Here is a 15,428-nt window from a genome sequence, read left to right as displayed (position 1 = left end):
GGAGGGAGGGAAAGAAGGGGCGGGCGTAAGGAGAGAGCCGTGATACAGGCAGCGAATCACATGAGCAGGGCTGTGTGTACAAACTGAGCAGGAGCCTGCGCAAGCCCAACGCAAGCTGGAGAAAACACTCGGCACCATTACACAGAGCCAACGCACAGCTGACTGAGGCAGACACACACACTCACACACACACATAAACAGACAGACAGAGAGAGAGAGAGAGGAAAGAGAGAGAGAGAGAGAGAGAGAGGGAGAGAGGCAAGCACGGGAGAGGAAGGAAAGGAGACGTGGAGCCGTGTCTGAAAGGGTGGGTTCCTTTTGTTTTTGTCTCGTCTGCTGTCACTCTCTCTCTCTCTCTCTTTCTCTTCCTCTGTCTCTCTGTGTGTCTGTGTAACTCAGCGCCGCAGCGGCGGTGTTAGGAGCCCTGAGCAGATGGTGTAGAGCAGAGACAGGGGCAGGCAGCGGCAGCACAATGCCAGCCACAGCTTGAAGAGGGGGGCTGCGCGGAGCTCACCGCCTGCTCCCGTCGTCATCTCGCCCGCCGTGCTGTGCCATCCCCTCACCCCCTTTTGTTTTCCAGCGCTGGCAAACAAGGTCAGGATTTCTACTGTGAGCGCTGGGAGAGAGAGAGAGAGAGAGAGAGAGGGAGAGAGAGAGAGGGAGGGAAAGAGAGAGGGAGGGAAAGAGAGAGAGAGAGGGAGGGAGAGGAAGGAAAGAGAGTGACATACGTGGAAAAGGCTTTTCCTGGATTTGAGCGAGAGAGCGACAGAGGGAGAGAGGAAAAGAGAGAGAGAGAAAAAGGAAGAAAATAGGCAGGAGGTGGAGGATTGAAACTCTGAAGGAAGAGGAGGGGGAAGGAAGGCTTGTGACTATGTTTTGAAGGTAGACAAAAGCAAAACAGCTGCAAGGTTCTTGGAAAAAAAACACTTGTTATGAGGGGGAAGATTTGGAGAACTGACTTTGTCATCGTGGTCTCTCCATTCTTGGATGATTGAAACTGTGATCTGCTCCAAAACCAAAGGACCAGAAGGTAACCTCTATTAGGAAACACTGTTGTTATTCTGTCGACGTGAACGACTGTCTACTCTAGTCTGCCTCACGACTCCGAGACCTCCTACATCTGTGTTTTGATTCTCTCTCTCTCCCTCTCACTCCCTCTCTCTTTATTTTCTCCCCCGCCTCTCACGAGTACACCGACGAGCACAAAACAGGGCAAAGTCAAAACAACAATGTTGAGTATTGATTTACCTCATTCTAGTATTCTGCTTTCTATGAGAAATGCACGCGTGTGTTGATGCCTTCTGGTTCAATGTGGCAAGTGTTGACAACCAGCTCCTGACAATGAGTGACTCATGCGTGTAAATGTTTCATCGGAGGAGAGGAGTGGAGAGCGACTAGCGAGAGCGACTGGTATGCCCAGCCAAGGCTACGGCCTGTGCTTTGGTACACTGAAAAATTAAGTCCAGATTTCAGCCTGGAGTCCACATATCTAAGCTAGACCCCCCCCCCAGGGCTGGAAAGTTGGCCCTGCCATCTGAACTGGGACTTTGGAAGGTGGTTCTGCGTGAGAAAGGGAGAGACTTCCTCAGACAAGCTCACCCCCCCTTCATCACACTCTTTTGGGACACTTTGTATTGACTTGCCCACCCCCCAGTGGACTTGGTGGAAGTGATCACCAGGGGCTTCTGTTTCATTCATGCACCCAGTCCTGTGGTGTAACGGTGAGTATTTGTGTGTGTGTGTGTGTACGCGTGATTGTGTGTGTGTGTGTGTGTGTGTGTGTGTGTGTGTGTTTGTGTGTGTGTACGCGTGATTGTGTGTGTGTGTGTGTGTGTGTGTGTGTGTGTGTGTGTGTGTGTGTGTTTGTGTGTGTGTACGCGTGATTGTGTGTGTGTGTGTGTGTGTGTGTGTGTGTGTGTGTGTGTGTGTGTGTGTACGCATGATTGTGTGTGTGTGTGTGTGTGTGTGTGTGTGTGTTTGTGTGTGTGTGTGTGTGTGTGTGTGCAGGATTGCATCTATGCTCATGATTGGAAGCTTGTCGCCACACATATAGTAATATGTGTGTTTGTGTCTCAGTTTGTCTGTCGGCCTGAGTGGCTATTTGCTTTGCCCATTCCAGCCCAATACTCAGTCTGTACGATGCATGTGTTATTCACAGAGTCTGCAGTCTTCTCCTGGACTTTCTATCAATGATTCACTAACATCCTCCTAAGATTACAACTACCCCTCCCTCACCCCCCCCCCCCCCCCCCCCCCCACACACACACATACACACACTCTCACACACACACACACATACACGAACACCACACATACACACACTCATACACACACTAGACAAACCTCCCACCTCCAGGCACAGCCGGTCAGTATTACCACTCTGACCCGATCATGTACTCCAGTGGCTGAGCTGGAGCGACTCATTGTTCCCCTGTATTACAAGCCTTCCATTGGGCCAATTGAGCAGCACGCTGTGTACAGGCTCTGTTTGACCTCTGGGTCAGCCTCCATTGTCTCCCCCAAAACTGCGCTTCCTTCCCCCCATGGAGTGTCATGGGTCTGGCAGAGCTGGGTCCTGATCGGATCTCCACACCAACCCCCAACCCAGCACAGAGGGGCAGATGGTGGGGACGTCATGGCAAAGAAGCCACCCTCACACAGCCTCTTTATCTTTCTGCATGGAACACTGACCTGACTATCTATCTATAGATAGATCTATCTATCTATCTATCTATCTATCTATCTATCTGCCTATCTATCTATCTATCAGCCAAATGAGTAAGTATCTATTATCTGGCCCCTCTTTCTCTTTCCTCAGTTGTTCCACGTCTGATTGTTTGCGCTGTTGACATGATCCGATCTAATTTTACAGCTCTGATCTGATTTGTCTTCCATTTTGTTTGGATTCATTCTCTTCCTTTCTCTGTCAATGAACAGGATGTTAGTTCTTTCTCCGAAATGTTTCACAAATTCCTTACACAGTCTGTTTGTATATTGAACAAAAATCTACTGCAAATGGTACTGACTGTGCCTTGACAAACCAGCTTTGGAACCTTTGGAACCTCCTCTCCTACTGTATCTTATTTGCTTATTCAAAAGATTTCCTTCTTTACTCCATGGAAATATCTGGAGGTTCTTTACCAAACTAAAGTCGCAACTCTCACTTTTCACTTTTCACACAGGAGGATAACTAAGTACACCACTAATTATGACCCAGCCAGTGTACAGAAGTACTGTAACAATGAATGAATTCATTCAGCCAGACCAGTATAGTGACTGACTCTCCTGCACTCATAGACTAGAACAGAGGTTTTCAACTGATCGTGAACCAGGGACCATCCTTCTGACCATTTAAGCAACCCCAGGACCACCACTGAACAGAAATATTGATTCCGGTTCCCTAGGAGGTTAAATGCTCTGGTAATGCTCAATGCAAACACCTGAAACACACAGTGTGTGGAGTAAATGGTAGCTGCGCTGAATGCTTCTACACGTGCTCAAAGAAGTCATGTGACAGCAAGGCTGTTGAGTGTTATTGTTGTGGACACAAAGGCAGAGTGACGGCTCCTGGTTGGTCTGCATTCGCATGGCACAAGTGCACACTGCTGCTTGGCCGAAGCGACCGTTTCCCGGTGCTAAACTCAGTGGTGTCCGTGAAGGCATGACCCCCGTGCTCAGGACCTGTGGCCTTCACAATGTGACGCTATTAGTGGACAGGAGGAGATGCCTGTTGCTGGGTAAGAAACTGAATGTCTCGGCCTATCAGGACGTAACCACACAGGGCGTTCAGTGGTCATTCCTTTTTTAAATGAGATTTTTACTTTCACACATCTGATGATTTTTTTTTTAATTTTGTCTTTTTGAATTTTTTTGACTGATATATCCAAGTCAATATTATAACTTGTTTTGGACAACAAATGTGCTCCAGCCTCAGCAATAGCTTCACAATCTGCCCAGTGAACCAGTAATCTTTCATTGACATGCAACAGATGGCGAGCCATTGTTGGTGGTAGCTGGTGATTCAGCGCGCAGTACCGTTTGGTGGTATCCTATAGGTCTGGCCTGACCTCTCTCTGTGTGGGGCACTACACAGAGGCCCAGAGCATGGAGGATATACTGGATGTGTGTGCCCGGGATAAGTGCCGCTGAGAAGCCGCTCAGAGCAGGCTGGCTGGCAGGGGTGATTTGTTGTGCCGAGTTATGCATTATGATGAGGCTTTAGGAACGTGCCATCGGGATATCACCACTCTCTGCGGGGAGATTACAGATTAGGGGGGGGGGGGGACTTTTCACAGAAGACAGATTGCAGGGCGAACGTACCCGGACCCGCCTCACCCATTAAGAGACGGGCTGATGACTCACTCAGCAGAAAAAACTATAACACCCCCCTTCAATATACACTGCAGATGTGCTTGTTAAATCTTGATAAAAACCAAACAAATTTGCAAAAGTTTACCCAAGCTGTTTGCTTTGCTTTGCTGTAAAAACATATTGGAACTGAGGGGTATGAGAATTTGGGTGGTTTAGAAGAGATAAACTGATGAACTATCATGTGAGGACCAGAATGATGGCAAATAATGCTGAAAAACAATTGCATTTCATAGCTTGATAGTAACAAACTTTTGTTGATTTTGCACAGATTGAAATGGTACAGCATGACTGCTTACATGCCTTCATCATATTTTCTTATTCCAGTGATATGCTGCTACCCTGACTGGAAGTAAGCAGATTATGGAGGGAATATGTTAATCTGACAGAGTGTATTAGGTTATCGTATGTGCTGTGGCCATGTTGATAAGTGCCTCAAATGGAGTGAGGACCTATCCATAGAGTGTCTGGGTGGACACAAATCGCCATAAAGAGCATAAATAAAACATTATGAGTGCATAGGCACTAAGTGGGGGAGAATGCATGTGGGGGCAGAAATGTAGGTCACAAAGTTTTATTTTTGTTTTCACCAGCACTAAAAGTTTGGAGAAACTACCTGGCTCTCAAGAGGAAAGATTGTGTGTCTGTGTATGTGTGTCTGTCACATTCAAGAATGCAGAGATGCTACCTGTTTTTGTGGAGAAATGATTTGGGGGTGGCAAAGCGAACTGTCTGCTATTGACCTGCGGTACCTCGGCCACCTGGCTGGCTCCCTGCCACAAAGACCCACTTCTCCACTTCTTTACACCAGACAGATTGTAACAGACCACAATGAACGCAGTGTTGCACTAATGTGGGGAACACAAGGACACACTAGCAAATATGCAACATTAATGCATTGGCTGTAGGAGAGAAAGCAAGTGCAGACACAGACACACCCACACAAATAACTAAGTGATAACACACACATTAACACACAAACTAATATTCCATATATACTCAGGCATGGATTCCGCCCTGATCTGTCCCACTTAGCTGCTATCTTCACACACACACACACACACACACACACACAGTGCCGTGAGGACATACTGAGAGAAAACAGAGCCAGACATATTTACATCCCAGCTCCTCTGTTATACAGCAGAACACGCGCTCCTTCAGCTCTTGGCCGTAACCGAGTCCCCCGGGTGTCTACTCGGGCCGCACGCTGATTTATGGTGATGACAATCAGGCATTTGCATCCCCGAGTGGCCCACTGGGTTCCGCTCCTCCATTATCCTGCCCACTGTCCCTCTGGTCGACGTCAGCTAAGCTAATGACATTCCCGTCGTTTCATGTCCACTGCCGATTGCTCGTGACTCACACACTGAGTAAGGCCCGAGTGACCTTTCTCTCTCCACGTTTTTCGCGTTTGTGTTTCATTTGTTTCACTTGGTTTTCTTCTTTCTTTCTTTTTTTTCTCAATCTCAATTTTTTTTTTTGTCTTTTTGTCTTGCAGGATGTGTGTGTGGCCCAGGACTGCAAATCATCGACCCGTTCTGCAAGATGACCTCTGAGGGGGAGATCTACAGCCTCCCCCTCAACGTCTACGTCATTATCCTGGGAATTGGCCTCTTCATCTTCCTGCTCAGCATGATCTTCTGCTGCTACCTGTTCAGGTGGGACCCTCACTCTTGTCACCTGGGCTGGTAAGGGACCAGGGATGGGATGTTTGTGTCACTTTTTAAATCTACTTTTATTGCCATTCAAAGGTGGCATATTTATCTCTTGCTGTTTCCAAAATGACTTTGTTTCACTGTGGGAGAGTAAAGTGAGGCCTTTGCTTCCTGTTATGCAAAGATAGACATTGTTTTCTTACTGCTTTTCATTGTGGTGGTGAAGTAGCATGACTTTTCAGAGTATAATTTCAGTACAGCACAATTAAAAAATGGGTTCACTTACAGGTTGAGGCGGCAAGGCACAAGAGAACAATATGGATACAATGAGGTAAGTCTAAATTGTCTAAAATTACTAAGTGAAGACAGATTGATGTAGTCATCAGGTTTTACTTCTTTACTGAGTTTTTTGTCATTCTGTCTGTAGGTGGTTCTGAAAGGAGCAAGCAAGAAACTGAGTCTTCTTGGAGTAAGTTCAGTTCCTTCATGTACAACTGTAATCTTGAAAGCGTTGCCAAACTATGTGGACACGTCTCAACACATTTGGCCCCTGAGTCAGATAGTGTGCTGTGACGCAGTCAGGGTGCCTCCTGCTTTACCTTGCTTAAAGATTGAAGAGAGAATTTTCCACTCAAACAAATTGTCCACAAGACACAACAACAAAGGAATGTCATGAAGGACTAACATTTTTAATCTCTCTTGCATTCTCTCTCTCTCTCTCTCTCTGTGTTGTGTGTGTGTGTGTGTGTGTGTGTGTGTGTGTGTGTGTTTGACTTACAGCAAACCTGTGCAGTGTGTTTGGAGGAATTCAGGAGTCGAGATGAACTTGGAGTGTGTCCTTGCTCACATGCTTTTCACAAAAAGTAAAAAATAGCTATCGTCTCTATCGCCTACCTCTGTTTTTGTCTTCTTCTCTGTGTCATTCTCTCTGCATCCCCTCTTCAATGTTTAAACACCATCTTTTATCCAGTACATTCACATTTATATTGTGCTCCCTGCTGCCTCATAAAGTAATATCCATGACGCCTTATCTATGGCATGTTTATTGCTACCTTAAAGAGGTTATTGGGGATTTGCCAGCTCAGCCTTCACTGCAAGTGCAGGTTTTGCATGCTTGTATGACTGCATAACAATAATCTGAATATCTACACTTTGCACCTACAGCTACAAAACAAACCGACAAAAGTAAATGTAATTGTACAAGAATGCAAAACTCCTTGCCATCACAAGGAAAGCTCTGTACGTGGTATGCAGCCACACAACAATCAAAGAAACTGAGGGAGGTTGTGTCCAAATTGAAGGCACCTTTTTACAAATCAAGAGATGTGGTTTCGGATCTAGATGTATTTTGCTATATTCTATGGAGCAGAGTTATAACAACAGTGTGCTAACAAGCTAAGAGCCAACTAACATCCCTTGAATACAGCAACAATAGCACTGTTGGCACTGATGAAAGCTGTTTAGCTTGCTAGTTGCTGTATTTTGCTGATGCATTTGGTGATGTGGTCACTCCTTACGTTGACCACGTATCGGCAAACAAGCCTTCATCAGGGAGTCAAAGAGTTTTTGACTCCCTGATGAAGGCTTGTTTGCCTAAACGCGTCGGAGTTTTTTTAAAGGTTTAAATGTAACCAAGCCAACAAAATAAAGGCTTTTTAACCTTTGACAATTGAGAGTGCCTTGGAATCCACTGTTTTTTCTCACCCCAGAAACAGATCTGGAATATCCTGCACCAACATGCACCACTTTAGAACAACACTACAGCCATTTCATACTCTGGCTCTAAAGAGTACACAGTGTTCTACACACATGAAAGCTCTTGATTAGACTGTTGCTGAAGCTTCTGTCTCAAGCTTATCAAATATCTTGTAATTAACCTCTAATTTATCTCTCTAATTTTCCTCTTTCCTGTTCCCTTTCTCTTTGTCTGTCTTATCTGTTCTATTCCTCTCTCTCTCTCTCCTGTCACCCCTGCCCTCTCCTTTCTTGCTCCCCCAATCCAATTCTCTCTCTAATCCCTCTCTCCGTCTCTCTTCTCTCCCTCCATCTCTCAGGTGTTTGGTGAAGTGGCTGGAGATCCGCAGTGTCTGCCCCATGTGCAACAAACCCATCTGCCGGCTCCAGCCAGACCCCCCTCAGGGTGCTGAGGGACCACAGGGCCTCCTGGAGGTGTGAGAGAGAGGCCCCTGACGCTGCAGCCCCAGGCACCCACCAACACACAGCTTCAAGTGTCCTCTTTCTGCAAGATAGAAGGAGAGAGTGAGAGGGAAGAGAAGATGGAGAGAAAGAGAGAAAGAAAGGGGGAGAGAGAGAGAGAAAGAATAACACAACACTTCACTGAGAGATAACAAAGTCCTCTCTGTACCTGACCACCAACACACACACCCTCCGTCCTCTATTTAGTCTTCTCCTCACACACACACGCACACACACACACGCACACACACACACACACTTATACAGACCAACACACCCACCTATATACATGCACTTCTTAAATGGACTTGGGTTGCCTGGTAACTGACATAAACACTAAGACAAAAGAAGGAGGTGACAGAAAAATATGTGTGTGGCCTAATCTGAGATGCTTGTGTAACAGACTTTCTATATGTGGGAGGGTGATAGGCTGATGTTGGTAACCACTTGAGAGTTGTGTTTGTGTACTGTGGCTTCAATGGTTATACAGTGCCTGGAGAAATGGAATTGACACTGCCCAATATAGAGGTAACAGTAAGCTCACCCCGTTGGCGGTTTCACGTGTTGGCAAAAACCTGCCAATAGCCATCATGGGATCCTTATAAGGCACAGGTTTGAAGTTAAACAACCAAACCCTGTCACAGATATACCGAAAAAAGTATGTATTTCAGCTGTGTCTGGTTCTGGTTTTGGAGAGTCACCCCACCAATTGATTTCCCCCATACTTCTGGAGATGAGCAAGAAATGAGATGAGAGTCTCAGTAAAGCACAACAAACCACTTCCTGCCCAGTCGAAGCAAAGATGGTGGAATCAATGACCCAAGGTGGCCCTGCGAGACCAAGACCAACAGCAATTTTAGATGGTGTTTAAGTTATTTCTAAGTAGTTATTTTGTATTATTATTATTATTATTATTATTATAATCATCATTATTATTATTGGCTTTCAATAAAGTGTAATGTTTCCGTGACAAAGATACAGTTGTGTTTTGTTGGTGTAATCTTTAAAGGCAAAAATCCACAAGGCATTGTATACATTTGATGAACTTGAGATGTACAGCTTGTCCAGATAAGGCAGACATTTCTTCTCCAGTAACATTTTTTGCACTGGTCTCATTTTTTGCTCACTGTAGAGAGTGCAGCTGGGCATTTAACCTGTGTGAACAGAAGGCTGACCTTATGTAAGGTTGAAAAAAGAAATCCAACAAAAGCCCTTTTCATGACTGGAGTCAACAAAATTCCCAGCGTTTTACCGTAGTGATTTATATGTGTCAGTGGAACAGCCTTGTGACGCTGTCACTAACAGGGCATTCCACATCAAAGACTATAACAAAGAACAACTCGCTTCAGTATTTCCCATAGACTTAAAGAAAGGAGGAGCTAATCATTTGCATTTGCACAAGAGGACTTTCATCACAGGGGAGGTCTTTTGGACTGCAGTTGTTACAGGGGAGGTCAAATGCCCTCTGTGGGCCAAGATGTCTGCGTTCTCATTTCAGATTTTATACTGGACTTGTCAAACCCCCACACCACACTCACATACTCTTTCACAAACACACACACACACACACACACACACACACACACACACACACACACACACACACACACACACACACACACACACACACACACACACAGACAGACAAGAGGCTGCAACAGGCCTGGCATTGTGTGTGGAGTGAAAAAAAGATCCACATACATGTGTTCCACACACAATCTCCTCCTTCAGGATGCCACTAATGAGCTTATTGTGTGTGTGTGTGTGTGTGTGAGGGGGGTGCTGTGCACAAACACATATTTGAACACACTGACACACACACACTTCTCATGGTTCTGCCCACAGCAGACATCAGTGTTGGCAGCTGAAATTAGGGTAAACAGCAGGCTGGCTGAATGAAGGGCTGGACATACTGTCTCTGCGGCTCAATATCATTACATATTCTGTGCAAACATCAACTTGGAGATTCTCGCACGCACACAAACACACACACACAAGCAAACACACACACATTATTCAGATAGCCTTTGTGTATGCCGAATGTAAAATTGAATTATTTTATGAATTCAGATTACGTTTCTATCAACACTGGGCCCTACACAATCTGTAAAATCACTCATCCTGAATGCCCAATATGGACTGGTGAATGACCAATATGGATTGCCATGAGGTTAAACTAAATGGTATTATCGGTACATAATATGGTGATTATATATAAGGTGGCATTTACTCTGGAATTGCTCACTTAAATAAGCTTGCTCTTAGTCAAGTAAACATTTTGTTTTCCCATGCCACGGCAGTATTCCCTGACATGTTTTCTGAAATCTCCTAGTATAATCAAACTGGCTTGGTACCTGAATTAACTTCTTAAATAACCTTGCTTTTGATGGCAGTGTTCCTTCTCCTCTCTGGGTCAGACAGGATATTCGCAGTTCCATCCAAAACTGTGCCAATATGCTGAAATTACACAACACAGTTGCTGGTAGAATTACAGAGGCAATGAGTCATACTCAATGAGTGGTATATCCCAGGTGAATAAGGTGAAGAGCAGGGCGTTGGTCTCTGTGTTGGGCTGCCACTCTGCTCTGCATGCTGTCCCATGGCTCCAGGCCTGCCTGGCAGAGCAACAGACATCCTGACAGACAGACTCTCCCTGCTGCTGACGCAAATGCACAGAGGAATGTCATGCTGGCACTGCTCGGGCCTGCACAGAGAGAGACGCGCTGGTGATGAGGAGGCTTCACTCCTGTCTCCAGATGTGTGGTAGGCAGCAGTGAGTGCCAGACAGATGGGACAGACTGGCGGTAGTGGAAGACAGAGAGATGTGTGTGAGAGTGCTGTTTTAGGCCTGCCTATGGAACATGGTTATGGTTATGGCGTTTAGCAGATGCCCTTATCCAAAGCGACTTACCAGATACAGGACTAATAATAAGCAATTAGTAGCATAATTTCACTTGAATTTCCCCTGGGGATCAATAAAGTATCTATCTATCTATCTATCTATCTATCTAATGACTGATCTCACTTATCACAGACATGACTTAATTATCACAAAAACATCACCAAAAAGAATGTGATGCAAATCAGATATGTTCAGTGGACAGCAGTGTTTCTATTTATCTGTTCATGAACCTCTCTTAAGTTTAGAAGCCTGTTCTAAAATTTACCTCGCGATGAATAAAGTGTCTATCTATTCATCTATTTATCTACAGTATCTATCTATCCTTACAGCTGGTGGATAACAGCGGGCAGAGGTCAGAAAGTCAAAGAAATCAGTCAAAGAAGATAACGTCAGTCTGAATGTATGTGACCAGGCAAACACTTCTATTTACTCAGCTTCAGCTTTATTGTTGTCACACATGAATTTGTCTTTGTTCATGAGTGGCTTTGATCATCAGAGGACAATGCAATATAAAGGGCAATATAAAGCTCATATTAAGTTGAAGAGTGTGATAATAAAGGTATTGCTGTTATACGGAAATATAATGGTGGTCAACATGTATACATTGTGATGACGGCTGACAGTAGGCTACCTGTAGTTGTGCTGCTAGTCTGTAAAAATATACAGTAGGAGTTTACTCTCAAATGACAACTGCTCCCCCTGCAGGACAGAATCATCCTATGGCAGGTCAAAAGAGGATGAACACCATCATCTAGTGGTAAGGAGAACGGTTAAAAATGACAAGGTAATATCAAAGTCCTTTTAGGCAAGTCCCTCCACTCGGCGGCCATTTACCAACGTTTTATGGGCACTCATCGGGCACAGTCTTTGTGTCGAACTGCGCGTGCGCAAGGCTTCACGACACCAATCTTGCTCCAGCGGCGAGATCACAACACATGATTGGCACGATGTCTTCACAACACACCATATGATTGGCTCAATGTATTCACATCACACCACATGATTGGCTCAATGTATTCACATGTCAACGTTTTGCCGAGGAAGGGGTGGGATATGTGTAGACAACGGCCATATTGGCGTGACAAACTAGCCCCATACATTTCTATGGAGTATTTTTTGAATGCTGTGTCTCCACATTAGAAAGTCTCCGGTAATATCACCAAAACTTCTGTTACTACCTCCACAACTAAGTCGTGTTATTATTAGGGCTGTCAAAATAACTGATTACTTTCGATTCATTAATTTGAGAAAAAATAACTGATTAAAGAAAATAACGCAGATTAATTGATTCCGTATGACCTTTGACCCCGAGCCATTCTAGTCAGTAACCATTAGACTGTAAAATAAAGGAGAGAGAAGAAAGTGTGCTGCCTAGATCACTGATTGGAACATTTACTTTTAAAAAACGGCCTGATGGTGTTGAAATAAAGTGTTGATTAAAATAAAGTCTGCAGCAAGGAATTTGCATATCACTGGAGTTCGTCAACTCTAAAGTCTCACATCAATGCAAAGAAATGATGTTGACATTGAGGGGAGTGTTAATTTATTTTCATTGTGTCCCCTAGGTTATATCTGTGACCTGAAATGCCTTGTATGTGAAAAAAACTTCTTTCCGAAGTACTTTTGAATTTTTTTCCTCAGCATATTAAGTCATAATATCATAGATTATTATGGCCATTATTTGAACAGTGAAAATAATAATAAAAGAGTTTTTGAACTGTTTATTCAATGATTCATGAATGCTGATTATTCAATGATTCATTTAAATTAAAATATTTAAAGATGCAAATATTCAAGTCACAAAACTGATTTTGTCCACGGAATGAAAGCTGTTAATGAATGTATTTTGTAGCCTGTATATAATTTGTGTACAGAAATTCGTATATAAGTAAGTATAAAAATATACTCTACAGCAGGATGTTGAACATGTTTTACCAGTCTGCTGTTTCTAGTACCATTTTCTTTGCAGCCATCTGCTGGGGTACCAGTATCAGGGCAAATGACACCAAAAAACTCAACAAGTTGATTAAAAGAGGTGGCTCTGAGTTAGTTGTTGAGAGAAGGATGTTGCAAAAGCTCCTTAACATTATGGACAACACCTCACATCCACTGAACGAATTACTGGTCAAACAACAGTGTTGTTCAGCTGGAGGTTGCTCCAACTTCGCTGTAACAAGGAGCGTTATAGAAAATCATTCCTGCCCACTGCCATAACTATTTACAACAACTCCCATTTGTGCCGTGAGAGAACATCTTATGCTGAGAGAGAATGCAGTTTACAACCTCTTTAACAGAGACTATATCAAGTTGTATTTATTTTTTAACTTGTATGCATGTTTATGTGTGATATATGTTTATATTATTAATTGCTGCTGTAACACCATAATTTCCCTCTAGGGATGAATAAAGTAATAATGTAATATCATTGTGAAACTTAAAGCCCAAATTTGGAGACATGCACGTCGAAATTTGCTGCAAATTCAAAACCGGATTACTTTGGAACGAATAAACTGTACATGGGACTGCTTTACATCTTTGTGTTCAGTAAGGTCTGCTGTTTATTTTGATATATGGTTTGTCATGTGTTGAATGAAGGGTTTGTGAAGTATTCCACCGAGATGAATGGGTAGGGAGATAGGCACAGAACCTAGAATTTATGATTCAATGTAATCATATTGTTTACTTGTCTTGCGAACCGTTCACCACAGCAATTAGCGGCTTACATCGTTTAAAAGCTGAGAAAAAGCTTTTTCATGTGATGTGATACTTGTGATGTCTGTATGATGAGTAGGCTAGGCTACTTCGCAAGTAGTTCAACTGAGAAGAATGGGTGAATTTGGACGCGCTTTCTTTCTTGCCATGCGCTGTCACTTTCTCCACTGCGTAAAAGACTAAATTAATTTGCGCTGTGAATGCTGAGAAAGTGACCAGGGCAAGTAATTTCGCCGCTACAAAATGCTATTTTTATACCTCTTCTACAGTTCCAAACAACATTACACTTACGTGGTAGTGAGTAGAGGGTCCCTAAAGCCAAACCGAAGTATCCCGAGGTCTTTATGTGGTCGGATAGAGAGTCCAGAATGAATTTCATCAAGCCAGTACCTTTCCGGAAATGTTGCTGCTGCAGCTGGTGTCTTTAGGGGAAAGTCCATAGGAGTCAATTGCCGAGTGTGGAGTAACACGCTTTGGAATTTCACAATTTCTTTCGAAATTGAAATGAAGTTGTATGGACTGGACTATTTTTTAAAGGCGACGAAATTGTGAATTTCCAGAGCGTGTTACTCCACACTCGGCAATCGACTCCTACGGACTTCCCCCTAAAGACGCCAGCTGCAGCAGCAACATTTACGGAAAGGTACTGGCTTGATGAAATTCATTCTCGACTCTCTATCCGACCACATAAAGACCTCGGGATACTTCGGTTTGGCTTTAGGGACCCTCTACTCACTACCACGTAAGTGTAATGTTGTTTGGAACTGTAGAAGAGGTATAAAAATAGCGTTTTGTAGCGGCGAAATGACTTGCCCTGGTCACTTCCAGGCTAACGAGTTTTGACTAAAAACGGTAAAATCGAACTTTCTCAAAACACATCCGAATGACATGATTTTGATGTCAACTCAACGTATGTACTCCAAATCATCCGTAAATTGATCTAAAGTGCATTTTACTCCGGATAATTCCTTTAACATGAACTTGAAAGCATAAAAGGTTTGTTGGAGTGATTACTAACTCAAATATTGGTATTTTATAGATCATATAAAGGTGTTATTAGTGCTATCGTGCAAATTAATATATTTTTTTCCTTCTGCATATAAACACAATGTGGCAACTCAGGCAAAATATTGTAAACCAAAGTGTTTTATTATTTACACTTACATTAAGAGTCATAACATGTTTTACGTGAATATGTATATTGATATGGATATAAGATACTTTGATGTTTTGATATGAATGTGTTTTTAATATGAACATGTTAACATTTATTGTACCTGTATTCATGTGGAGTATTGTGTGTAATATCCCCCAGAATAAACATTTAAACTTATTGGTTGTGCATATATTTTAGTTGTACCACCTTAAATTTTCACTGGGGTTGTAGCCTTGAAGTACTGATTAGTACCTTTTAAGGGTACTATGTGATAATGATATATACAGGTACATTTTAGTCATTGCAGGTACACAAGTGTACCTTGATGGGTACAGATGGCTAGGGTACACAAATGTACCTGCATTCATGGGTACATTATTGTTCTTCAAAAGGGTACTGCCCCAGCGACAAGCATTTGTACCGACTTAGGTACACA

General features: G+C 43.5%; 1 protein-coding gene across 6 annotated transcripts; it reads left to right on the top strand.

The window, feature by feature from the left end:
• The first annotated feature begins 94 nt into the window (after positions 1–94).
• si:dkey-51a16.9 (RING finger protein 122) lies at positions 95–9,198 on the top strand. Of its 6 annotated transcripts, XM_042065875.1 has the most exons (7): positions 1,012–1,030; positions 1,377–1,721; positions 5,870–6,059; positions 6,315–6,357; positions 6,454–6,495; positions 6,807–6,889; positions 8,081–9,198. In XM_042065875.1, the coding sequence occupies exons 2-7, from the start codon at positions 1,697–1,699 to the stop codon at positions 8,199–8,201; spliced, it is 504 nt and encodes a 167-aa protein (XP_041921809.1). In that variant the 5' UTR covers positions 1,012–1,030; positions 1,377–1,696; the 3' UTR covers positions 8,202–9,198. The 6 variants fall into 6 exon arrangements, with proteins under 6 accessions (XP_041921808.1, XP_041921807.1, XP_041921812.1 ...); XM_042065874.1 differs by having other exon boundaries at positions 95–1,721; XM_042065873.1 differs by lacking the exon at positions 1,377–1,721 and having other exon boundaries at positions 96–1,030.
• The last annotated feature ends 6,230 nt before the right edge of the window (positions 9,199–15,428 follow it).

This window comes from Alosa sapidissima, chromosome 16, assembly GCF_018492685.1.
Source record: "Alosa sapidissima isolate fAloSap1 chromosome 16, fAloSap1.pri, whole genome shotgun sequence".
Classification (NCBI taxonomy): Eukaryota; Metazoa; Chordata; class Actinopteri; order Clupeiformes; family Clupeidae; genus Alosa; species Alosa sapidissima.
Note: the sequence above shows the minus strand (reverse complement) of the source record. Positions and strands in the feature narration are given on the sequence as shown.

Excerpts from the sequence above, each read along its gene's own strand:
- si:dkey-51a16.9 (XM_042065873.1), top strand. The coding sequence starts at position 988 with ATGATTGAAACTGTGATCTGCTCCAAAACCAAAGGACCAGAAG. Across the intron at positions 6,496-6,806 it reads AGAAACTGAGTCTTCTTGGA|CAAACCTGTGCAGTGTGTTT; the intron begins GTAAGTTCAGTT and ends TTTGACTTACAG. Across the intron at positions 6,890-8,080 it reads TCACATGCTTTTCACAAAAA|GTGTTTGGTGAAGTGGCTGG; the intron begins GTAAAAAATAGC and ends TCCATCTCTCAG.